A 25695-nucleotide genomic window follows, 5' to 3' on the forward strand; every position below is an offset into this window, starting at 1 on the left:
CAGTGGTGGTGATAACTGAGAGAGTCTCATGATTCCGCAGGAGCTTGTTTTCCTCCCCTTGACATTTCCAGGTCCAGAAAAAGCCATATCCTTAATGGGTGACAGATGTTCTTGGGGCCATGCTTCAGGTCTTTGCACCTGCAGCTTTCTGTGGGGCCCCAGTGAGTGGGAAGAGGCACTTGTCTTCTGCTAGAAGTTATCCAATATTTCCCTGGCAGTGGGTGTCAGCCAAGCAAAGTGAACCCCGATTGCCTAACACCACCTCTTGTGACCCTGCAGTTCCTTCTGCCATACCCCTCCCTCCTCCACACTCCACTAACCACCTGGACTTCCCCAGCTCAGACACTGTCTGCTGGCCTGGGAAGGTACCGGCTCAGGATGAAATCTGTCACAGGAGTGGGCAATTTAGCCAATGGCACGTAGAGGAGTTTGGCATCCAGGCCAGGGTTGTAGCGGATACGGGGGCTCCGGGAAACAATGGCGTGCTCCATGCTGTCGGTGACTTCTCTGATCCTTGGCTCTGCCAACTGCATCATGTTTTTTAACTTCTCAGTATCTGAGGGTACAAGAGGGGGCAGAAATCAAAGGCTCTGTTGCTCTTCACAAAAGATGGTTTCTTCTGAATTCTATCCAAGCTTCCTTTCCATCAGATCCAACATTTCAGGCAGATCTACCAAACCCTCCAGGTTGTCCCTTACATGAACACCCTGTAAATAATCCTATTTCTCTTCCCGAATTCAAAAACTGTGTGTTGAATTCCTACTAGCAATCAGAAGAACTGTGCCCAGTTTTGCCACTTACTGGTTGTGTGACTTTGAGCTGAAACTTCCATCATCTATAAAATGGGAATAATAATACCTGCTCTAAAGAATAATAAAGATGAATAATAGCAGGGTAGACAGTGAAGCAGGACAGAAAAGAAAGCAAGTGTATATAAGTGCATGAGAAAAATTGGAAGAAAATAAGTAAAATTACTCTCTGGCTTGTGGGATTCCTAGTTACTGGAGGCTTTTTTTGTTTTGTTTTGTTTTCTTTTTTTTTTCTCCTACAAAGGTCTCAGAATTACCATATTTTCTACAAAGTCATGCAAGAAAGAAAATGTTATTAAAAAATAGTAATGCTGGGATGACTGGCTGGCACAGCTGGTGGAACACACGACTTTTGATCTTGGGGTTGTAAGTTCAAACTCCACATTAGGTGTGGAGAGTACTTAAAAAAAAAATTGTAACACTGCCCTTGCCTTGGTCATTAGGCCATTATGGGGCTCAAATGATCTAAGGCACAGGTAGATACATTGTAAGTCTCTAACAAATGTGAGGGGCTGTTCTGTTAGCATTGCGTACATGGGTATGAAGATGGGTGTGAGGCATCTGAGTGGTCCAAGTCTACCAAGGCTCACAACACAAATAGACAAACCTCATGGTACACTTACCGGCCCTGATGTACAACTTTGCCCCAGGACTCTGGGATGGGGGCGGGTCACTGGGACTCATACTTCAACGAGAACCCCAAGAACTCCAGAAGGAAATGGTGCCTGAGAGTCAGGCATCCCAATAAGGGATTAAAACTTGAAAACAAAAGGAGAAATAGCTGGTCCAAATTTGGGGATGGTCTAGGGAGACAGAGAATTCACCTCTCCATGCAAGAACTTGGTGAGCAGTTGATGAGGGTGGGACAGTGTGGTTTAAGTACCCTCACCTCCAACTCCAATGAACCCCCTTTGTGTTTCCTAGAGAGAAAACTACTATAGTGAAGCAGCTGTGCTCTTAACTTCTCTGTACTCATGTCAGTACATTTTCACCTGTGCACCTGCCTAATAATATGTCAGGAGGCAGGTGCCAGGAGTGGGGAACGTCCCTGGGCAGCATCTCCCCTACCACCACTCTCCCCGCAAAGGCTATTGTTCTGAGCAGTTGTGCCCTTGGCTTCTATTCTCAAATCCCAGCCTGCCACTAGTTGTGTGACTTTGGGTCCTTAACCCCTCTGAGCCTCCATCCCATTATCTGTGAAATGAAACGAGTCAGTGATCACCAAGATCTCGCTGTTCCTCTCAGAGACTCGTCTCCCTCCCAGAGAACTCACAGATGTGGAAGTAGTCCTCTCCGTAGCTGTCCCGGGTCTCCTGAGGCAACCGCTCCCACAGCTTTCGCATGCGGGAAACCATGCCTTCCTTGCCCAGGATGGATGTTCGATAGTTCCCCGGCTCAATGATGCTGACTTTCACCCCAAAGTAGTGGAGCTCACGCCTGGGAAAGAAGAGTTGGACTCAGTCTGGGGCACTACGATGACAAAGGATCATCAGGCACAGTCACTTCTGATCCCTCTACAGGGGCTTATTTCCCCGGAAACCTGGAGGTGCTTCCCTCCACCCCTGTGCCAGGCCAGGCATTGCCTTCATGCAAATCAGGGCCTCAGCCCTTGCCCAAGCAGTTTGCATTAGCAAACCCAGCAGGAAGGAAGTCAACAGAGAAATCTAGACCAAAGCCCTGCCTCCTACCAGGTTCACCCACTCAGCCTCATACTCAACACCCACGTGGCAAAGGAGTGAGGGGGTCTGGGTAAGGCCTGAATCCTCCTTTGAGAGTCTCCCATGAGCATATCTGCCTCCAGACCTCTCTGTCTGCATCAAATACTCTCCTTTCTACCCTCATAGGCCCAAACATAGTTTTACTTACTTTGAGACAGCTGAAGGGAATACAGGAAGACAGCCTCCTATCACCACCCTACCTCTTCTCCTCATCCCTTCTCCTGATCCTTGGGGAAGGCTCCCTGAGGACTAGCCCTCTTCCTGCTACTGTGTTAGCTCCCTCCCTCCAGAACTCCCTTGCCCACATGCTGCCCTCCCCAGCTCTCTCTCTCTGAGGTGAAATCCCCAGGACTCCGACCCAGAGTGGTTTGGCACCAGGGCCCAGTCACCTGATGCTGTCAGAGAAGGCCTCGACTCCAAACTTGGAGACGCAGTAGCCACCACCGATGATAGCCACGCGACCACCAGAGCTGGACATGTTGATGACCCTGCCCCGGGCTTTTTTGACCATGGGCAGCATGTGGAGGGTCACTTCGATCAGTCCCACCAGGTTCACATTGATCACCTTCACAAAGTCCTCCTTCGTCAGCCATTCATTGGGCCCACTGGGCAGGCCTACACCTGCATTGTTCACCAGGGCCCAGAGGCCTGGGGGCGTGATGGAGGGAGAGAGAACCACACAGAAATCATTAGCATCTCTGGAAAATCATCAGTGTCCACCACCCACCAGCCCAGGGCTTCTGAGGATGGTTGAGCAGGTGCACAAGGCACAAGAAGGCAGGCTGGTGGCATGTGATGGGGAGCTATGACAGCCCAAAGGAAGATATGCCTTTTACTAATTAGTTTTCCCCAAAGGGGCACTTTTTATGATTCACACAGACTGTCACTGTGCTAGCTAGAACCCTGTACCAGCTACAATCCAGGCTTTAGCTAATAGCACCTAAGCTATTAGCTCTGGGAAGAGAGAGATAATTTTCATACCAATGAATTAATGGTTGAAGTCTTGCCCTTATCATGCTTCCTCCTCTCTATCCACCTAAATGTAAGAAACCGACTCCATTTCACACATTATTAAAATGAGTTCATCCATTCACACATTCATCCATTTATCTACTCATATATCTATTCTCTGTCAGTTACAGAGGAAGGTGCTGGGGATGTAAAATGAACAAGATAGATCTTGTCCCTCAAGGAACTCACAAACCAGAGAGGAAATAAATAATATTCATAAATGTGTAACACATTTAAATAAAACAATCATGAAAAAAATGTAATAAGGGCTCTCTTTCAAACATTTAATTTGAGTTGAGTTGGTACAAATGGAGAGAAATAATGCTAAGTATTGTCATTCAACTCTGCAAGAACCCACACCTGAAGATCCTTAAGTTCCAGTTCTATTTCTACCTTCAGCCTTGGACAAGTCACTTCCTCTCTCTGGGCCTCAGGTCCTTTATCGACTGGCCAGGACAGTTGCTTCCAGCCTGGGGTTTGCAATCCTGAGACCCTTCCAGGCTGAACCCCAGAACCGGCTCAGGAGATGCAGGGGAGTCTCAACTTCCATTTGTTTTACATGTCAAGCTTCCAAGTGAAATTCCACTTGGAGGAGGAGGTTTGATTCTAAAAACACATTGGAAAAGTCCTTAAAACGATTCCTAAGGACACCTTCCACCTTGACACCTTTGGTATCAAAGATTCCAAAAACCCCACTGCTCAGGTGCCTTGCCTTCCCTTCCCCTCCCCTCATCCTCCCAGCCCACCTTGACTCCTGCAGCCCCAAGATACTCCTCCCAGCACAACTGCACTCTCTTCCAATAACTTGTCAGGATGTAAACACCACTCTTGGTCCACCCTCCTCCTATGCCTGGGGTCCACACACAAGCCATGTCCCTACTGTATCTTCCTGCCTTCCCTCAATTAACGAGACCCCAGGAGACCAGTTGGCTGGCAGGACTCAAACCTCCCCAGCCAGAGGAGGCTCTCTTGTCTTACAGAGGAGGAAATGAGGCTCCTGAGACCCAAAGACTATAAAACCCAGGTGCTGTCCATGGAAAAGGGACACACACTCTCCACTACCTGTGATCATCCTGGTAGACAGCTCTGCCTGCTGGCAAACCAGGACAGCCTTCTTTTTTTTTTTTTTTTTTTTTCCTGTAAAGAGCAACTAGAGAACCATCAGAGCAGTGTGAATAGCTTTAGGGCTGTGTCAGGGACTCTCAGGGGCCACAAGAAAGTTTGCCAAAACCCCTGCCCCCCGCCCCGCCGCTTTCCTAGTACTTCTTAGACCAAGAATGTTGCCCAATGGAGTAGGCAGAAAATGGCTCCCCAAATAGTCACTGTACAAATCCCTGGAACCTATTAATACGGGGGATTACACGGGAAGAAGGAATGAAGATAGCAGATGGAATTCAAATTGCTTATCAACTGACCTTAAAATGGGGTGATTATCCTGGATCAGCCTGCTAAACCCAATATAATCACAGGGATTTTTTTAAGTGGAAGAAGGAGACGAAAGACAACCAGAGAGACAGAAGTGTGAAAAGGACTTGGCCCCACGTTGTTGGTCTTGAAGATAGAGGAAGAGGGTCATGAGCTAAGAAATGCAGGCAACCTCTAGAAGCTGGGAGAGGCAATGAAATGAATCCTCTCCTAGAGCCTCCAGAATGAACACTGCTCTGTTGATACCTTGATTTTAGCTCAGTGAGACCCATTTTGGACTTCTGACCTCCAGAACTTTAAGATAATAAATTTGTGTTGTTTTAAGCCACTACATTTTTGTGTTAATTTGTTAGGACAGCAACAGGAAACTAATATACCCAGTGACTCATTAACACAAGTGGCTCACAGCTAAATGTAGGGCAAGGCAGCCTATTGAGAAAAGAGACTGACTCTCGCTGAATTATTCATTAATTAGTTCATTCAACAAAAATTTATTGAGCACCGTACTAGATGCCAGACACTATTCTGTACTAAGGATCTATAAAAGAAAAGAGGCAAAAAGCCCTGCCCCCCGCCCCATCCTAGGAACCTTTATTCTAGCGGGGGAAACAAACAATGAATAAGAAAAATAAGTAAAATATATGGAATATTAGTGGTAAATGCTAAGGAGAAAAATCAAGCAGAGAGTTACTGTTTGGCCCCTCCTGGGCCCCAGGGCTCTCCGGCCCCCAGACCAGTTCCCTTAGGAGCCAGGACTTCCTCCAGGCTGCTGTTCCACAACAGAGCCAGCCTGTTTCTCCTGCTCCTGTGCCCATGCCCTGCATGCAGGAAGCTTCCCGGGCAGGTTTGCATGTAGTCCTGGGCCAGCCCAGCCAGCCCACGGCCTCCTTTCCCAATAGGAGCGGTCACTCTGATGTCATCACTTACCTTGAGGTCAACCCAATACCCACCATGATGTGAAGGAAGAGGACAGATCTCTGTCTCCCCTGCCTTCCAGTTTGACACAATCAAGGAGAGCAAATGTCCCTGCTCAGGGAGTCCAACCTCCTGTCCCCTCTTCCCTCTCCCCAGCCCACTCCCAGTAAGAAAGGTGCTCACATTTCAGTTGGAACTGATGGTTAGGACTACCTAAGTCCCAGAGAGGCAACTCCCATCTTTAGAGGTTTGGACATACAGAACAAGTCTTCCCTCTCCCACATCCTCTGGCAACCTTCCCCATCCCTCTGAGTCTCTAGCAGAAAAAAACTTCCTTGGGAAATCACCCCTTTTGTGTGAACAGACCAAACTAAGCAACAGTTTCCAAACCCACTGAGCCAAAGCCCCAGCCCCTTTCTCTACATCACCTCTCCTACTACATCTGAACAACACTGTCCCTGATCACTGTCAGATGCCTAGAGGAGAAAGACAGAAGAATAAACTAAGAAGGCCAAAGAATGCAATTTGCCCCACCTTGCTCACCCACTTGGTCCCTCACCCACTGGGCCGCTGCCTTTATACTCTCAGTCTTGGTGACATCCAATAGGGTGGTCTGCAGTCGGTAAGAGGTATCCTGCTGAAGCTTCTGGGCCCCTTCCTCAGTGAAGCAAGCAGCCAGCACCCGCATGCCCCGATCAACCAGCTGTCTGGCCAGCAGGTTCCCGAAGCCCGAGTCACAGCCTGTGATGAAGACATACTTGTCTGAGAGGTTGCGGACCAGATTGCAGTTCTTGAACCATCGATACATAAAGGAGAGATCCGTGATAGCTGCCATAGGGCAAGAGGATGCTGGTGGCCAAGAAGTATTGGGCTCAGGAGACAGCTGGAGAGGCTGGTCTTCTGAGCCCCAGCTGGCAGTCTGCTGAAAGCCACTGAGAAGAGCTTTCTTCCACTGGCAACAGACACAGGGCTCCTGGATGAGCCACTTTATAATTTCTATAGGTGGATGCATCACCATACCAATTAGCCTAGATGCAAGAAATTCAAGTCCAACCTGAAGCCTTGTGACCTCAGACAGTACTGGTGGCTGCCTCTCGCTCTCCCCCAGCCCTGATAGGTGAAGCTGCCAAGGATAGGAAAGACCCCGTTGGTGATGCTGATGCTGAGAGGTGGCTCACCTGGGTGGTCTGAGCAGGCCAGGTGAGAAAGGAGGACTCAGCCCAGAGAGCATCCCTGGGAATCTCCCACCTCTGGCCCAGGGATCAAAATCATTTGTCATGAGTTCAGACATGTAAATAAACTTAATTTTTATTTTCAGGCAAAAAAATTAAGACAAATTCATTAATGTAAAACAAACAGAATTGGCTTTGTGCCCCCCAAGTCCCAAAAGAAATGAGTTTCAAGTTACTGGCTCTTTGCAATTCTCTGCCCTTAGGTGAATCTCCATTATGAGAGATTAAGAAAAACAAAAGGTTTTCCCCAGGGTGGATGTGATTCCACTGAGGCCAGAGGCAGCAGATCCCTTCTGCAGGAAGGCTGCTTTTTTTCTTTTTAATTTCTTTTTTTTTTTTTTTTAATTCAAGTTAGTTAACAGACAGTATAGTCTTGGTTTCCAGAGTAGAACCCAATGATTCATCATTTACATATAACACCCAGTGCTCATCTCAACAAATGCCCTCCTTAATGCCCATCACCCATCTAGCCCATCCCCCCCCACCACCAGCCCTCCAGGAACCCTCAACTTGTTCTCTGTATTTAAGAGTCTCTTATGGATGGCCAGGGAGGCTGTTTCTGAAAGCAGAAAGATGGAGGGGCTCTGGGCCTGGGTCTTGGGAGGTGATACTCAGGTCACCAATGAGGAGCCCCCACTGCATTCCAGGCAGACCCAGCTCTCACCCTCACTTGGTGACCGGATAAATGGACAAAGTTAATGGCAGAAGACACATCAGCTCCCCCAGGGCTGGGCCCCCTTGGGCATTTCTTTCTACCTCAAGGGCTAAGCACACACTAGGGGATCTAGTAATCTGAGGAGCCCAGAGGGGATAGTGGAAGGAAGGGATTATGAAGTCAACTGACACAGTGGCTAATTGGATGTACAGAGGTAGGGGAGACCAGGAGTCAGGGGGATTTTAATATACTGGGGCTGATAATGGGTAGAACCACAAGTGGCAAGAGAATTCAGAGGCAGGAGACGAGAGAGTTCTGACATGAACATCATTGAGATGAGGTCCAGCCAGATGATAAGGGCAGGTCATGAGTTCCCTGGGAAGCTGCAGGAATGGCCTGGGACCAACTCCTTGGCTCCAAGAAGAAGACTGGAATAAGAGACTTGGAAAAGTCTCAAGGTCAGGACTTGGAGGGGAGGGAGAAATTCCAGGGAATGGGGCAAAGAACTCACAAAAGTTAGGAGGGAAGCTGGTAAAGAAGAAGAAATAAGGAGATGAGACAGAGGAGCCTAAGATTCAGGGACAGAAGGATGTTGGGGTCTATGGTGGCTCTTGAATAAACCTCTAGAGTCACCATTCCCTAAGATGAGCCTAGTCACCAACTCATCCCGAGGGACTGGCAGCCAGCCACCCACACCTTCCCTGTTCAAAGAGTCTGAAAGAAATGGGGCCACAAATTTCCTAGGGTGAAGAGACAAGGATGCATCTCTATGCTGTGTGCTATCTACCAAGGTTGGTAAGCTCCAGAATCAAATAAAGCAGGTGTCACCTCAAGAAAGACCAGAGAGGTTGGTCATTCTATAACAAGGGTGGTAGGAGTGAGAGGTAAGATCAAGGACACACCCCTGAGGTGCTGATCCAAACCCCGTGTGGGACAGAGGTGGGAAGCAGTGGAGGCAAACCCCAACTATGGCATACCAAGCCCAAGGCACAACGCATACACTCAGTCTGGGAGGCACCTCCTAACTCTGCCCTCTGGGTAAATGAACAGGGAAATTTTGGCTAGGGGAAGCCAGACAAGGTCACTCAAGGGCTGAAGAGCCCCAGGGGTATCCCAATCCTTGAGAAGACAGGTGACATCCAGGGATTGTCTATGGATTTAGAAAGGGATGACTTGGAACTGCTCCAACACAGGACCGGGCCTGACCCACCATCGCATGGGCCTCTCTGCTGACTGATGGTCAAGGAAATGCTCTCCTGGGTTCAAACTCCCAACACCCAAAAAAGCAGGTCACGCAGTGGAGGGCTGCAGGACCACACAGAAGGGTTCTTTCCCTAGGGCTAGAAATGCCCCACTCTCAGATGACAGGTCTCCCTGCTGTGTGGGCACCTGAGGCTGACAGGTCAGGCTGGTGGTTGAACTCCACCCAAATGTCTGTTCACTAGTATCCTCAGCAGAGAGGGGCCTTCAGCTCCTCCAGGCCATCCCCAGCCCCTACTACAGGGTGAGAATGAATGACACTGCCACATCTGACCTAGCTTTCTGTTTTCACCAAGAACACTGATATTCTACAGTATCAGGTCCCCCTAAGGTCTCCATAGCCTCAGTCTGAAACTGAGGGAAGAAAATTAAGGCACCTGATGAGGCAGCTCCCAGCACCAATTTGTCCTCATCCCAGGAATCTACATCACTTTGTACAATGCGTTCTCTGTTCAGTTCATACTCAGAACATCATCAGAACAGTGGAGATGTAGAGAGTTGTGGTCTCGGGAAATGCTGGGTAATTAAGGGAACCCCTGCCCAGTATATAGTAGGTGCTCAACAAAGGTTAGCAGAAAACAACAGACTGGGGTCCAGAAGTGACTCTTACTGTCCTCTACCATAGGATGTGAGAAAGGGGATCTGGGCTGGGGAACCTGGGGATGGCTGCAGATGGGGGGCATAACTCTAAAAGAGGGAACAAAGAGGGCTGCGGAGAGGTTACTGTTGAAGGGAGAGGCTGATGTCCCCAGGAAAGGGACTGGAGTCTGCCAGTGCCTCAGCAACTTCTCTTTATCTATCCATCCTTGGGTCTTCCTGTGACACCGTGTTACTTGAAAAATCCTGGAAAAGAAACAGCCTCCCACCCCACTTCTTTGGAAAGAAGAGTGATCCAACTCCCCTCTTAAAATCCCACCCCCATGATCTCCATGAAGGCACCTGACTCCTTCTCTTATGGATTCATATCCCACCACTCCCCAAGGCCACAGTTCCAATCACTGGATCTAGGTAAACTTATCAATTTTTATTTTAAGGCAAAAATAATCAATGGACATCAAGGTTTCAAGACAACTCAACAACTGGTTTGTTTCTGTATCCTCTGTCATGATTCCAATTACAGACATGTCCTTTCAGCCAGGGTCTGTGAATTGGCACCTCAGGTTGATGGGTCAGGCTGGTGGTTGCCATCCACATCTCCATCCCTGTCAGAGGTATCTTCAGTGGAAAGGGGCATTAACTCCCCCAGGCCATGTCCATCCTGTAGGAGGGGGACACTGGACAGAAGCAAGGGACACCTTGAGTACGGGGACAGAAGCAGAGCAGGAGGGGGCTGAGCCCCTCCCTGCCGCTAACACGCTGCCAAGAATGGATTCCTCAAGTGGCAGGAGGGCCAAAAGACTCCAAGCCTTGAGAGGTCATTCAAGGAACAGGGTATGGTTGTGTGCTATTGGGTCCCTGTTCCTCAATCACAAAACTTGTGACTTTCCTCCTAATATTCCTAGAGTGCTAATGTCCAGGGAAGTCTGGGGAGGAGGCGAGGAGGAAGCTGAGATGGGTGCCCCTGGTGACACAAGAACCCCCTCGCTCCACTGTATTTCCCTCCCCCTGAGGGATTCCCACCCTCACACAGTACCCAGCTCCCTCCTACCATGCACCCCAGTCTGGGGTTACAGAGCCTTGATGGGTCTTTGAGCCATCCAGTAGATCATGGCATCCACCAGTAAGGTAGGCATGTAACTCATGGGGAGGTAGAGGAGCTTGGCATCCCAGCCAGATGAGTATCGAGTGCGGGGGTGGCAGGCTGTTAGGGCATGTTCCACGCAGTTTGTCACCAAGTACAGATTGTTGCAACATGTTGACTTCAACTTTTTCACTGATTTCTTGACTGTCCAAAGGGAACAACATATCGTCACATTTTAATCTTGCTTTGGGATCAACTTGAGAGAAGTTTCTAAAAGCACCCCACCTCTCCCCACTCATCTCCAGGTTGAATCCATGGATTTCATCGGAGTGTGTCCTGACTCCTTCCCACAGGAACACTCTCCACACTACGCCCCCTCTGGCTCTACTCCTGGGAATATGTGCTCCGCAGAAACTGAGGTCTCTACAAACACTAGAAATGTAAGCACCTGAAAACCAGCTGGCTAATGCCAGCTTGTCCGGAATCCATGCATATCTTCCCTCTCTGGCTTCAGTTTCCTCCCCAAATGAGGGCATTAGAGGAAAGCGTGGCCCCTAGGTCTAACAAGCCTGGCTCTTCCTGAGGTCAGCAGGTGGCCACACGGGACCATGGGGATCGAGTTAAATGTCCCCACTGTGTGGGCTGAGTCAGAGCCTGGAGGCCTGACCCAGTCTGTAGGAGGAGCTGGGATGGGCTCAGGCTGCCCACAAGGGTTTGTCTCCCTTCCCCCCAGTCCACAGCTCACTCACCAGATGCCAGAAACTTCTCCCCATAGATCTCCTTGACCTCTGGGCTGGCCTGATCCCATGCTTCCTGGATGGCCCTAGAAATCTTCTCAGAGTTGGTTACTCCAGTGTTGAAGAAACCAGGCTCAATCACAGCCACCTTCACCCCAAAGTAGGAGAGCTCCCTCCTGCAAGACAGACAGGCAGAGGGGCAAGGACGTCACAAGGCTCGGGCACAAAACACAACAAACAAACCCGATATACACCCAACTTGGGATTGGGGTGGGATAAACTCAAAAGCTCGGACAGGTTCCAAGAGCAGCATCCAGGGGGAGAAAATAATGATGATGTATCTCTGCATAAGGTGTGCACATGTTTTCCAGTACTGTCCACACGCGTGCTGGCTAGCTCACATCCTACCTCTTCTGCTGTGAAGCACCACTTACATGCCATCTTTTCCTATTTCCCTTCACATCCAATCCATCTCCAGACTTTGCCCATTTTACCTCCTGTACCCTGCTCCCTCATCTGCCTTCTGTCCTCTGAGGAACATCTCTGCCTACATCTCAGATCCCCGACACCCAGAGCCAACCTCTGCCCTGTGGCCAGTGGGTTCTCCGGAGGCTGATTTGACCACATTGCTCCCCTGAGTAAATCCCTTCCACGGGGTCCTGCTGCCAATAGCAAGAAAGTTTGCAGCCTGTCCGGGGCCCCCGTGTCTCCTTGAGCCCACCTGCCCAGCATCCCCTCTGCCTGACCAGGCCTTGTCCACTAGCCTAGAGGACCCCACAGCATAGGCAGTCAGCCATTACTCACCCTGGGCTTGGGCTCGAGTCGTTCCCTCATACAGGAGGCCTTCTGACCCTACTTTGCCAGGTTTACAAGTTCATTTCTTCAATCCTCAGGTCAGGCCATTCTCTAAGACTCTCCCCTTGTTCCACTGGCCACCACCACCACCACCACAGCTAGCTAAGTTAGTCACAACCATCGTGATAGATGGTCACAGCATTTGTGTCTCTCTTGTCCCTTTCTCAGCTGTCAGACATTTTAGGTCAGGGACCTCGTCTTGTCCTCAGACACATTTGTGTGCACTCACAGAAATGCCGAGAAGCATCTTGTTGAACTGAGTCAAATGCTGGACCTCCATGTCGAGGGCCCCCTGAAGCTGAATATTATAGGAATTATGGACATGAGCTCTGTAGCCAAATGATCTCAGGTCCAATTCTGCCTCAAGCATTTCCCAACCGTGGGCCCTCCTCCAGGGCAACCATAGGTGAAACCAACTGTATAGGCCTGGGGCCCATCCCAATGCCCAGAACACGGGAAGGTGCTTCCCAATGAATTCCTAGCACGAAGCAAGACAGAGGCATCTGGAAGGAAGAGCCTTTGAGGTTGTGAGTGATTGAACCCCCTGGAAAATCTCCCCCAGAAGCACAGAAGCAGGAAGACTTAAAGGATGGGCTCTGTCCCAGTCCAATACCTGAGGGAGTCGGAGAAGGCCTCGACGCCATACTTGGAGATGCAGTAGCTCCCACCCAGAAGGGACACCCGGCCCATGATGCTGGAGATGTTGACCACGCGGCCCTTCGCCTTCCTCACTAGGGGCAGCAGGTTCAGGGTCACCTCTATCAACCCCAACAAGTTCACGTCGAGTATCTTCATGAAGTCCTGCTTGGTCAGCCACTCATTGGGTGCCAAGGGAATGGAGATGCCAGCATTATTCACCAGGCCCCAGAGTCCTGGTTACAGGGTAGGGAGAGAGCAACACCGTGTGCCTGAGTGAGACACGACTGTGGTTCCAAGTCACTTTCCAATCCACTTTTTTTTTTTTTTTTTTACCACATCAACAACATCTATAAAGGAAAAGGGTGCAAGAGAGGAAGTGAGAATGAAGTGACTACGGGGCATCAGCGTTTGCACGCACACTGAGCTATTGGACCGCAGGGATGTTCCTTCTCAACTTGCTGCTCCTCAGTGCCTGGCATACCAGGGGCAATAAGCCCAGCTTCGTTAAGAGTGTGCCCAGGTGCACCCAGATGGCTCAGTCAGTTAAGCATCTGACTCTTGATTTCAGCTGAGGTCATCATCTCACGATTTGTGAGGTCGAGCCCTGCATCGGGCTCTGTGCTGACAGTGTGGAGCCTGCTTGGGGTTCTCTGTCCCTCCCCCACCGGCTCATGTTCTCATTCTCTTTCTAAAAACACACACACACACACACACACACACACACACACAAAACCATTAAAAAGTATTTTTAAAAAAGAAAAAAAAGGATTTGACAATGAAAATGCTGATCATAGGATACATAACTATGTAACTGACTCCGGAAACTGACATTTGGAAAATCTCCTTTTATCTTTATCATCTTCTATGTTGTATACAAGGAGCATGTTTTACGTTTTTAATCACAAAAAAGACATCAATGATGTCTTCTTTTCCGAAAAGGGCAGGCAGCATAATAGAGGGGGAAGAATAGGACCCCTCACCCACATTTGACCAAAAGTCCCTTCAGCTCCCTCATAAGCCTCAGTGTCCTCATAAGTTAAGTGGGGCTGATCTTAAAGCCCTGCAGAGGGCCCATTGGGAAGGAACCAACAAGAAAATGTGTATCTGCTGAGATCAGGAGCCTGGGTCTAGCCTGGCTCAGCCCCACGCTGCCCCGTAGCAAACCTCAGTGTCCTAACACCTCCTCAGACTATTGGCCCTAAACTCAGGCTGGGCTCATTTAACCCTGGGCTCAGACTCAGGCACTCAGGCCTTCTGCTCAGGAAACTCCAAAGCTTGAGGCTTCGAAAATCAAAACATCCTGGGAATCTTCCCAGTTAGCAGAAAAAAGGTCTCCCTTGCATAGAGAGAAGCAACAAAGAGGCACAAACAGGAATCTGGGCAGTACCTCTGTCTCCCACATGCTCCTTCACCCACTCGGTGGCCGCAGAGATGCTCTCTGTCTTGGTGACATCCAGGATCACTGTCTCCAGCCTGTCTGACGTCTGGTCTCTCAGCTGCTCTGCCCCCTTCTCCGTCAGACACGCAGCCAGCACCCTCAAGCCTCGCAGGTCCAGCTGCCTGGCCAGCAGGTTCCCGAAGCCCGAGTCACAGCCTGTGATGAAGATGTACTTGTCTCGGAGGTCGCTCACCACCTGCCTCTCCCGGTACCAGCGCAGGAGGTAGTACAGGCCCACGAGGGCCGCCAGGTACAGCCACATGGCTTTGTGGGGAACACACAGGCTGAAATGAAACAAGAGTGTAGCCGGTGTTCAGACAGGATGACTTAGGAACACACAAGGTGTGAGTAGCGGGCCAGCCGCCAGGCTGTCTCACATGGAGTCCTCAAGTTCTTCCTGGTCACTGCCTTTAGTGAGTACTCTTGATTCCGGCCTCAACTTGCATGCTCTTCGGTACACTAATGCTGTTTCTACTGGATGCCATTGGATTTCACAAAGAATCCTTTGACATGAGGATACTTTTCTCAGTCACCTTCTCCTGGTCCTTCCACTCCTCCCATTTTCCTCTGCCCACCTACTCCCTCAGACATACCCCCCAATCCCCCCCCACACACACACACACTGGAATCCCCTATGTCCTAAATCTCATGGTTCAGAACTGTCTTCTTACTTTGTTCCTGTTCGAGGCTGTACCTCTGGTCTCCCTGACCTACTGGAGATTCTTACGAAGAAGATATATACATTGCGAATCGAGACGCATGTGGTTTCAACACCCAGGTTTGCTACCAACCAGCTGTGTGACCTTGGCTGCCAGCTTATGCTATGAACCAGGGTTTCCCTTTCTGAGCCAGATAAGAATTCAGAATTCATTTCTGAGAAGACTAAGTCATTGTCACTCTCACTGAGATCAGAGAAGGCAAAATGTTTAAGGAATAGATTCCCTCCAGATACAGTATTTCTCTGGGGAAGAAAGGTGTTCAGGAGACTAAAGGGGTGTCTGATATCGGAGGCAAAGTTGGGGGAGAAGGGAATGAAGGTGGGCACATGCAGGAGAGAGACTGTTCCCAGTTGCTGGGAACGTTGAAAGGAAGCACTTCAGCAAAGCGGGGCTCACAGCTGCTACCCTTTCAGCAGGCCCCGGGTGCCTGCCTGCATTGCCCTCTGCCTCTCCCACATCCAGAATTTCAGACACAGACTCGGAAGGCAGAAAAGACTGGCTTGCACAGGACCTAAAACCTCACACAAGCAGTGAGGGCTGTAAGCCCCATAACTGCAGAAGTATCCCCCAGCAGGTGAAAAGGACAGAAAGGGGTACAGATTAAGCCTTTAGTTGAAACTGTTATGTGCAGAGAGGTGACTGTAGTCCTGAAAGCATTTATCTCTTAAGGCGGGAAGCGGTGGCAGCCTGGCAAGGCCTGGTCCTGCAGAGCCTCACCTGTTTCTGCTTCCTGGGGGTCACTGCCAGGACCCTCCTAACAAGGGCTTCCTCAAGGGCAGTGGAGAAGAAGGCAAGGAGGAAGGAAGGAGCCCTGGAAACTCTCAGCGACCCAATGAGACACGTATGTCCAAACCCCATTAAAGGATAAGGCCGTGTTTCTTTACTTGTAAGGAATTGGAGATTTTTTTTCTCAGTAACCACAGATTCCTTCAACCATCAACTTTCAAGGGGCCACGTGGCAGAGACACCTCCCAGCCCTCAGCACCTGCTGCTTCACTCTTGTAAAGCCTCAAAACAACGTGACCGCCTGTCACCGGTGCCAGGAGCTTCGGAGTTCATTTCTCTGAAATCACAGGAAGTTCAGAGAGGATAGTAAGAGAAAGAGGCTGGGGTGCCACTCACTTACCTGGGAGCTGTGGGGCCCAGAACGAGAAACCCCGCAGGGGCGCCAGGGGAATGGAGACTCGCTGCTGCGGATCTCTGCGCTGAGATCCTGCACAGGACGTCCAGACGCTGAGATCCCCACGCACGCCCCCGAAAAGGGGCAACTCTGCCAGATTCCCCAGACAGCACCTGTAACCGAGCGCGCGCTGGAGCGGAGGCGCGCGCCCCCTGGTGGTGCCCTGCCGAAACTCAGCGAGACCGCCTTCCCGTGGGCGCGTCCCTCCCACCCATTTCCTCTCTCCACCGGGTGTGGATCTTCTGAAGAGGGGAGCCATAGGGGATGGAAAAGGGAGCTGGAAAGGACAGGAAGTAGGTACCAATTGTGCAACTTGTTTCCAGGCCTACAGGTAGGCAGCTTCCACTATCTGGAGTGGGAACGCAAAAATGCAGAGACACATCCGTGCCTTCACTGTGAGGATCTGACGCAGGGATGTCATCGGAGTGTGTCCCGACTCCTTCCCACAGGAACACTCTCCACACTACGCCCCCTCTGGCTCTATTCCTGGGAATATGTGCTCCGCAGAAACTGAGGTCTCTACAAACACTAGAAATGTAAGCACCTGAAAACCAGCTGGCTAATGCCAGCTTGTCCGGAATCTATGCATGTCTTCCCTCTCTGGCTTCAGTTTCCTCCCCAAATGAGGGCATTAGAGGAAAGCGTGGCCCCTAGGTCTAACAAGCCTGGCTCTTCCTGAGGTCAGCAGGTGGCCACACGGGACCATGGGGATCGAGTTAAATGTCCCCACTGTGTGGGCTGAGTCAGAGCCTGGAGGCCTGACCCAGTCTGTAGGAGGAGCTGGGATGGGCTCAGGCTGCCCACAAGGGTTTGTCTCCCTTCCCCCCAGTCCACAGCTCACTCACCAGATGCCAGAAACTTCTCCCCATAGATCTCCTTGACCTCTGGGCTGGCCTGATCCCATGCTTCCTGGATGGCCCTAGAAATCTTCTCAGAGTTGGTTACTCCAGTGTTGAAGAAACCAGGCTCAATCACAGCCACCTTCACCCCAAAGTAGGAGAGCTCCCTCCTGCAAGACAGACAGGCAGAGGGGCAAGGACGTCACAAGGCTCGGGGACAAAACACAACAAAAAAGTTTGCTAAGACATCGTTTATATTGAATATGATGAATAAAATGCAGGAAACAATTTCATAGAATACCATGAGGTGTTGTTAAAGTGCTGAGAACAGGACCTGGCTCCAGCAATGCCCCCAGCCACCAAAGCAAGCATTCAGGCTGGGTCCCCTGTCTCAACTCCTCCTCCAGAAAGTGAGTCTTCCTAGTCACTCAGCATCGAGAAATCCAGAACCGGGGCGCCGGGGTGACTCAGTCGGTTGGGCATCCAACTTCAGCTCAGGTCATGATCTCACGGTTTGTGAGTTTGAGCCCCGCGTCGGGCTCTATGCTGACAGCTCAGAGCCTGGAGCCTACTTCGAATTCTGTGTCTCCCTGTCTCTCTGCCCCTCCCCCACTCATGCTTTGTCTCTCAAAGAAAGAATAAATATTTAAAAAATTCTTTTTTTTTTTTTAAATTTTTTTTTCAACGTTTATTTATTTATTTTTGGGACAGAGAGAGACAGAGCATGAACGGGGGAGGGGCAGAGAGAGAGGGAGACACAGAATCGGAAACAGGCTCCAGGCTCTGAGCCATCAGCCCAGAGCCCGACGCGGGGCTCGAACTCACGGACCGCGAGATCGTGACCTGGCTGAAGTCGGACGCTTAACCGACTGCGCCACCCAGGCGCCCCTAAAAAATTCTTAAAAAAAAAAAAAGAAATCCAGAACCTCTGCTGAGAGAGGAGGAATTTGGGGAGGGCACATCTTCATCAGGGCACCCTCTCCCCAAAACTCCAGAGCTCCAAGGTCTCAAGGCGGGGGGCAGTGGAGAAGTAAGACCCTCTTCTGATAAGCTGGGTGAGGCAAAGAAAGCTAGTTATGACTTCAAGTTCTGGAAAACATCCTGGGAATCTTCCCAGTTAGCAGAAAAAAGGTCTCCCTTGCATAGAGAGAAGCAACAAAGAGGCACAAACAGGAATCTGGGCAGTACCTCCGTCACCCACACGCTCCTTCACCCACTCGGTGGCCGCAGAGATGCTCTCTGTCTTGGTGACATCCAGGATCACCGTCTCTAGCCTGTCTGATGTCTGGTCTCTCAGCTGCTCTGCCCCCTTCTCCGTCAGACATGCGGCCAGCACCCTCAAGCCTCGCAGGTCCAGCTGCCTGGCCAGCAGGTTCCCGAAGCCCGAGTCACAGCCCGTGATGAAGATGTACTTGTCTCAGAGGTCGCTCACCACCTGCCTCTCCCGGTACCAGCGCAGGAGGTAGTACAGGCCCACGAGGGCCGCCAGGTACAGCCACATGGCTTTGCAGGGAACAGGCAGACAGGCTATGATCAGAAAAGGGTCTGGCCTCCTCAGTCAGGATGGCTGTATAGGCAGTCCGGCCTCCAGGCTCTCTGGCATGAAGTCTTTAATTTCCCTCCTGATCATTGTCTTTCCGGAACATTTTTTCCTATCCTCAACCTGTCTGCTCTTTGGGCTACTTTTGTAAGTGCTGACATATGCCCTTGAAAAGCCCAAATCCTGCCCAGAAAGATAGCTTGCTGTCAGCAGGGCTCCCTCACCCTTTCCCTGCCCTCTGCTCTCTGTGTCCATGTGACTACACATGGGGTGACATGGGCCACTCTGCACTGGGTCCCAGGTTTAGAGCTGTTTCATTGTTCTGCCAGCATGCTGGGCCTTGACATTCCCAAGCTCAGGAGGGTTCTTAATGGGAAGCTACACTTTGATTCAAGACACATTTGCATTCAACATGCTCTCTGGGCCTGGGTTTCATCATCTGGCTCAGGACACAGAGTTCATTCCTCAGGAATCTAAGTCACTGTCAGCCTCTCGAGGGGTTAGAAGGAGAAGGCAGAGAGTATAAGGTCCCCTCCCTTTAGTAGGGAAGGGGCAGAAAGGTGTTCAGGAGACTAAAGGGGTGCCTGATATCGGAGGCAAAGATGGGGGAGAAGGGAATGAAGGTGGGCACATGCAGGAGAGAGACTGTTCCCAGTTGCTGGGAGCGTTGAAAGGAAGCACTTCAGCAAAGCGGGGCTCACAGCTGCTACCCTTTCAGCAGGCCCTGGGTGCCTGCCTGCATTGCCCTCTGCCCCTCCCACATCCAGAATTTCAGACACAGACCCAGAAGGCAGAAAAGACTGGCTTGCACAGGACCTAAAACCTCACGCAAGCAGGGGGGGCTGTAAGCCCCATAACTGCAAAAATATCCATTCAGTTGTATCCCAATGATGATGGGGAGGAGGGGGGAGCTGCCCCCTCAGCAGACTCAAGATAGGACTGGAGACTGGACGGAATAGCTGCCCATGGAGGGGCTTCAGGATGAGGCAGATGACATCACATCATAAAAGAAGAATGGGCACAGCTGTCGATGGGGCGGCTTTCTCAGGGCACCCCGGTGGCCTCTGACAGGATTGGGCTCTAGTCCCTGCTTACATCCACTGAAATGTACCAAGCTCCTTCCCCAGAAAAGAAGCCTGGGAGGGAGGGGGTCATGCAATAGTTCAAGGGATATTGAGGCCGGCTTACATTGGACCTCTTCGCCCTTGAGGCTCACCTGCCATTGTGGCAGGACCATTGAGTTGTGGCCCTAGGCAGAGCCCTTCAATAAGTTTCTGTGGTTGTGTCCTTCAGGAAGCACTGGCAGAAATCAGAGACCTAACCGGTGCACAGCTCCCTGACACTCTGGGAAGACAATCTGAATGTGGTCCCAAACACCATTCCTCTTGAACATCTCTCCCCAAGAGGCCACAGAATGGCTGGATAAGCATTGTTTGGGGGGGGGGGGGCGGGTAGAGAAATGGTAGAAATCCAGAAACTCCAGGTAAAGCCTGAAAAAATGATTTCATCTGATTGAAGCAGTATGGGTCGCCCATGTGCTGAACACTAGAGCCTTGAAGGCTGCAGCCCCTCGGGGGCAGGGACTGAGTCTCACCAGTTTTAGTTTTCTAGTACCTGGCAGCACCTGGCGTCCTACAAGATGAACACATGCGAAAGTAGATGACCCTCCAGCATCCCACTTCCCTCTCCATTTTCACCTGCATTTCTCACACTGTCCTGCCTTGAGATTCCCCAAAGCCTCCCTTCCTCCCCTCTTAATGAGGGAGGAGGTTCAGGATGATCTTGTGAGTCCTTTCCATTTCAACTCTCGGGGAGTCTAAGAATCTATGTCGTGGTCAAGAGGGAACCTTAGGAGGTCAAGGCCTCCGGAAACGCTGGAGAAGTCAAGGGGCATTGCCGTCCAGCCCAGGTTACGCGCTCAACAAAAGTTAGGAGAAACTGACTAAATCTGGGATCAACAAGGAGTGTCAGCACATCTACGGAGACCCTGGGGGAGGTGCTAGGGATCAGGAAGTGGAGGGGGGAGAGTTCCGAGGGAGGGACAAAAGCCAGGAGATGGATAGGAAATTACAGGGTGGGGAAGAGTGAAGGCATGCTGGGAGGCTGCTGGGTGGTGCCAGTTTCCCTGGGGACCTTCCAGTGTCTGTCGGTCCCTCAGAGCCTCCCCTTCCTGGCACTAACCTTGCACACCTCCACATACATTCTCTTGGGAAATCATAGGGAGGAAACATTGTCCTTCATCTTGTGACAGCAAAGACATTTCACCTCCCATTTCTCAACCCCTCCCCAGGTCATCCCATGCTTCTCTCCGCCTCCACAAAGGGGACTTTGCTCTCACTCAAGAAATTTCCCAGAATTCCAAAGGCTGAGTCACCACCACCCAAGTGTATGCTGTGCTTCTAAGACTTTTTTATCCACAAGAGGCGCTTTGAGGGCGGTCAGTTTTAACCTTTTGGACATTGTGGATCCTTTTGAGAATCTAAGGAAGACTCTAAGCCCCATAAAAATGACTTAACACAACATACGGGATTTTGAATATGCTTTTCAGGCAGTTCGCAGACCACCTAAAGCCATTAGGTGCCAGGAATCTAGGTCAAGAATCCCTATAATAAGGATTTACAGTGTGACACAGGCTAGTTGTTTAACCTCTCCGTGCCTCACGACATGATAGAAGCCTTGCCTATGACAGTGTAACAACTTAATGAGGATCAAACAGTACATGTCAATCACAAATGCTAACTTGTCGCTATATCGCTTTTGTGGTAATTCATAGTGGCATTGGGAATATTCTTGACCTTTCACGTGAGAAACAGAACACCAGACAACTAAATGAAAGAGGAAGCTGGTGTCGATCCAGCTGAGAGAAAAACGGCTCATAGTGGTGGGACTGGGCAGAGGTATCTCAACGTAATTTCCCAAGAAGGGATCTCTCCTTCCTCATCCCCAAATAGTGGGAAAGGAACATGCTTATGCCAAGCACTTTACGTATCTCGTATGTCCCATACAATAACCCCTGAAGGAAGCATCAGTCACCTCACTTTACATATAAGGAAACTAAGACTCAGAAGGGTAAAGTGACTTGTGCAAAGTCACATAGCTACTAAGTAACAGAACACGGTGTCAAAGTCAGGTCTGGTCCCCGAAGTAGCGTTAGCTCCACTGTGCCTCAGCGAAGAGCGAGTAAGCAGGAAAGAGCTGAGCAGAGCCAAGGACAGGGTCGCTGGACCACATCCTTCTTTGGGACGCCCGGGGACCAGGCTGGTGCCGTTGGGCAGATAAGGCTGCCTCCCTGGCAGGGGGAAGCTGCGGCAGGAGGGCCAAATGACCTCTGTGGCTGGGCTTGGCTTCTGTACTCAGTGACCTGCTGGCAGCTAGGCTGGGAGCGGAAGTACAGTCGTTGCCAAACTCCTCAGCCTAAACCAGTCCGCAATCCATCCGCCCTCAACACACAAAGTAGGGTCCTCGGCCACACAGGCCAGACGGCCTGCCCAGCCCTCCTTCCAGGGTCCAGGCACAAGCCCTTGGCCCCCACCTGACCCTGGGAAGCTGCCTGCTTTTATCTGTGCCTCCAATAACTCCTCCCTGGTACCTTCCTTCCTTTCTGATTGTTGATTACAATATCTTGTCTACATTTTTTGGAAAAAAAAGTTGGGGAGGTGGTAGGAAGGAGAAAGAGCAAATTTCCAGGAATTGTTTTGCTGCTGCTGTTCCTGTTACTTGGAGCAAAGCTGTGTGCTGCTCCCCTCCTGCTCAGGTTGGCAAGAAGCCTGGGTCCTGCCCCCTCTGTCTTTCCCTTCCTTCCAATCTCTCTCTCTCCAGCTGCACACCTCCTCCCTCCAAAGAAAAACAGCCACATGAAAACTGCAGAGCTGTCACTTATTTCTTCCTGAGGGAACAGCTTTCCCTCTGTGCCTCTGCCAGAAGGCACCCCATCATTTCCTCCTGCTGCACATACACATTCAGTGATGTGGGGGAAGGGGGGCCGGGGAGCCAGGTGGAGGGTGATGTCTCCATACGGGAGGGAAAAGATCCTGGGGTCAAAGATTCGGAGACCCAGGAGACATGAGCCACTCGAGTGCAGTCTTGAGAGGAGTGGAAATGGCCATGAGTCAGAATGTGTAGAGAGAAAGAACAGAGATGAGAACTAGGTCTTCCTGAAGGGTGCTTGATCTAGTAGAGCCTCCACCTGCATGGGTCAAAGGTATGGAGAAGGAAGTGAGAATTTTCAGAAGGCTCTCTATTAAAAAACGATATCCATAGGATAGAAACTGGGATCCAAAAGAGAGAGAAAATAGAACTGTCTGAAAAATCAAAGTAAACCACATTTTACATTGTCATAGCTCATCATGACGGATTTCTTGGTCTAGGGGTGGTCTGATGTGTGAGTAGAAGTGTGACATGATAAGAAATGTATACTTGGTCTCTGCCCCTAATTCCTGAGCTCTTAAATCCCTTGGGATTTCCCAGATAGTTTCAGGATGGGGACTGACTCCCAGAAAGACCAAGCCTTGCCTAGATGCCTGGAATGCCCAACCTCACCTCCTGTCCTCTGGGAAGAAGTCAGAGACTAGAGTTATAATTTATAATAGATCATGCCTTTATGTTGAAGCAGGCATAAAAATTCTAAAACTGTGAGGTTCAGAGAGCTTCTGGGTCGGTGAACATATCCACATGCCAGGAGGCCAGTGTACCCAACTCCATGGGAACAAAGCTCAGGACCCTTCCCGACCTCACACTATATACTCCTTATCTGGCTGTGCATTTGCATCCTTTATAATAAACCAGTAAACAAAGTAAATGTTTCCCTGAGTTTTGTGAGCCATGCCAGCAAATTATTGACACAGAGGTGGGGGGATTATGGGGACTTTGTAACCATGTTGGACAGAGTCATGTTTGTGACTGGCATCTAAAGTGAGAACAATCCTGTGGGACTGAGCCCTTAAACCTGTGGAGCCTGACACCAACTTCAGGTTGGTGCCAGAATTGATAAATTTTAGGACACCCACGGTTATAGGGTGTCCGGGAGTTGGAAAACTAATTGGTATTGGAGAAAAACCCCTACATATTTGGTGTCAGAAGTGTTATGAATAGAGAAACAGTTTTTCTATAGAAGGCTTTAAGAAACTTGCAGAATTAGCGGCGCCTGGGTGGCTCAGTCGGTTGAGTGACCGACTTCGGCTCAGGTCATGATCTCACAGTTTGTGAGTTTGAGCCCCGCGTCAGGCTCTGTGCTGACAGCTCGGAGCCTGGAGCCTGCTTCCAATTCTGGGTCTCCCTCTCTCTCTGCCCCTCCCCCTCTCATGCTCTGTCTCTCTCTGTCTCAGAAATAAATAAACATAAAAAAAAATAAAAAAAAAAAGAAAATTGCAAAATTAAAAATATCCCCTCTTGTGGAGATAGTTGCACAACAATGGGAATATCCTTAATTAATTAAAGTATTAATTAACCAATGAATGAAAGTATTAATTACTTTAAATAATTAATTAATTACACCCAATGTGGGGCTTAAACTCATGACTCCCAGATCAAGAGTCACATGTTCTAACAACTGAGCCAGCCAGGTACCCCTTACTTAATGCTACTGAACTATATAATTAAAAACAGCTAAAATGGTGGGATGCCTGGGTGGTTCAGTCGGTAAAGCATAGGACTTTGGCTCAGATCATGATTTCACAGTTTGTGGGTTTGAGCCCCGCATCGGGCTCTGTGCTGACAGCTCAGAGCCTGAAGCCCGCTTCGGATTCTGTGTCTCCCTCTCTCTCTGCACCTCCCCCGCTCATGTTCTCTCTCTGTGTCTCTCCAAAATAAATAAACTTAAAAAAAAAATATCTAAGATGGTAAATTTGACGTTATGTTTATTTCACTACAACAAAAAATTAATTAGCAATCTTAAAAAAAATCACCTCCTTGGGGCGCCTGGGTGGCGCAGTCGGTTAAGCGTCCGTCTTCAGCCAGGTCACGATCTCGCGGTCTGTGAGTTCGAGCCCCGCGTCGGGCTCTGGGCTGATGGCTCAGAGCCTGGAGCCTGTTTCCGATTCTGTGTCTCCCTCTCTCTCTGCCCCTCCCCCGTTCATGCTCTGTCTCTCTCTGTCCCAAAAATAAATAAACGTTGAAAAAAAAAATTAAAAAAAAAAAATCACCTCCTTGAATGGATAAACAGAATGTGGCCTATCCATGCAATGGACCATTACTCAGACATAAAAGGTCATGAAATGCATATACGTGCTATAATGAGGATGAACCTCAGAAACGTTATGTGAAGTGGGAAAAAAAAGACACAAGGGTCACGCATTGTATGATTCCATTTATGTTAAATATGCATGATAGGTAAATCCACAGAGACAGAAAGCAGAATGGTTATTGCCAGGGGCTGGGAGAAGAGGGAAGTAGGCAGTGCTTACCGGGTATGGGGTTCTCTTGGGGGGTTATGAAAATGTTAGGACCTAGAGAGGGGTGGTGGTTACATAATAACATCAATGTATTAAACTCCACTGACCTGTACACTGTAAGCCGGTTAATATTGTTATGGGAACTTCACCTCGATTAAATATGCGTACGCAATCCCCTCCAGCCAACACACCTTGAGCCGCGCAGCTCATGAGACGGGCTACCTCTCTGGGCTTAACAGAAAATGAGAAAGCCCATCCTTTCTCCCTGCAGGGGATACCACAGGGTATCTCAGGGGTCAAACAATTAACTGAGGTGAAAGTAGGCTGAGAAGCAGGAGGCTCTGCTGACACATCCATGGGCTCTGAGCCTTGCCCTCTAGCTTGGCAGGAGAGAGAAGCTTGGTGTCTGTCTCTCTCTCTCAGCCACCCTTGGCCACACTTCACGAGAAGTATGAGGCGGTGGGGGAAGGATGCTGTTCTCCCCCTCCGGGTCTAGGAGACTCCCTGAAGCTCAGTGCAGCCCCCTTTCCCACCCCACGTTTAATCCTCTCTCTGTGTCCAGCTTCTCACCCCAGAGCCAAGATGCAGCCTGGGGAGAATGGCAAGGGATGGGTGCAAGCCAGCGGCAAAGGGCAGAGTGACTAAAAGCCTGG

General features: G+C 50.1%; 2 protein-coding genes across 3 annotated transcripts; both read right to left on the reverse strand.

Annotated features, from left to right (window-relative positions):
- Nucleotides 1–338: 338 nt before the first annotated feature.
- On the reverse strand, nucleotides 339–6728 carry SDR9C7 (short chain dehydrogenase/reductase family 9C member 7). Its single transcript, XM_047867863.1, has 4 exons — nucleotides 6413–6728; nucleotides 2917–3175; nucleotides 2083–2246; nucleotides 339–556 (listed from the first exon to the last, which is right to left on the reverse strand). The coding sequence occupies exons 1-4, from the start codon at nucleotides 6711–6713 to the stop codon at nucleotides 339–341; spliced, it is 942 nt and encodes a 313-aa protein (XP_047723819.1). The 5' UTR covers nucleotides 6714–6728.
- Nucleotides 6729–10028: 3300 nt separating this feature from the next.
- RDH16 (retinol dehydrogenase 16) lies at nucleotides 10029–18653 on the reverse strand. 2 transcript variants are annotated; one of them, XM_047866861.1, is made up of 7 exons: nucleotides 18302–18653; nucleotides 17120–17283; nucleotides 14325–14659; nucleotides 12912–13170; nucleotides 11456–11619; nucleotides 10674–10910; nucleotides 10029–10299 (listed from the first exon to the last, which is right to left on the reverse strand). In XM_047866861.1, exons 2-6 carry the CDS (start codon nucleotides 17176–17178, stop codon nucleotides 10693–10695), a joined length of 1035 nt encoding a protein of 344 aa, XP_047722817.1. In that variant the 5' UTR covers nucleotides 17179–17283; nucleotides 18302–18653; the 3' UTR covers nucleotides 10029–10299; nucleotides 10674–10692. The 2 variants fall into 2 exon arrangements, with proteins under 2 accessions (XP_047722817.1, XP_047722818.1); XM_047866862.1 differs by lacking the exons at nucleotides 17120–17283; nucleotides 18302–18653 and adding an exon at nucleotides 16221–16381.
- Between the last annotated feature and the right edge of the window lie 7042 nt (nucleotides 18654–25695).

Source organism: Prionailurus viverrinus, chromosome B4, assembly GCF_022837055.1.
Source record: "Prionailurus viverrinus isolate Anna chromosome B4, UM_Priviv_1.0, whole genome shotgun sequence".
Lineage (NCBI taxonomy): Eukaryota > Metazoa > Chordata > Mammalia > Carnivora > Felidae > Prionailurus > Prionailurus viverrinus.

What these genes read in the sequence shown, in the direction of transcription:
- SDR9C7 (XM_047867863.1), bottom strand. Translation starts at nt 6,713, where the DNA reads ATGGCAGCTATCACGGATCTCTCCTTTATGTATCGATGGTTCAAGAAC. An exon ending in GGACCAAGTGGGTGAGCAAG is followed by an intron (nt 3,176 to 6,412) that starts GTGGGGCAAATT and finishes TCACGCCCCCAG; the next exon opens with GCCTCTGGGCCCTGGTGAAC. An exon ending in GCCTTCTCTGACAGCATCAG is followed by an intron (nt 2,247 to 2,916) that starts GTGACTGGGCCC and finishes CTTCTTTCCCAG; the next exon opens with GCGTGAGCTCCACTACTTTG.
- RDH16 (XM_047866861.1), bottom strand. Translation starts at nt 17,178, where the DNA reads ATGGGATCAGGCCAGCCCAGAGGTCAAGGAGATCTATGGGGAGAAGTT. An exon ending in GGAGAAGTTTCTGGCATCTG is followed by an intron (nt 14,660 to 17,119) that starts GTGAGTGAGCTG and finishes GTTTCATTTCAG; the next exon opens with CCTGTGTGTTCCCCACAAAG. An exon ending in GGAGCATGTGGGAGACAGAG is followed by an intron (nt 13,171 to 14,324) that starts GTACTGCCCAGA and finishes CCCTGTAACCAG; the next exon opens with GACTCTGGGGCCTGGTGAAT.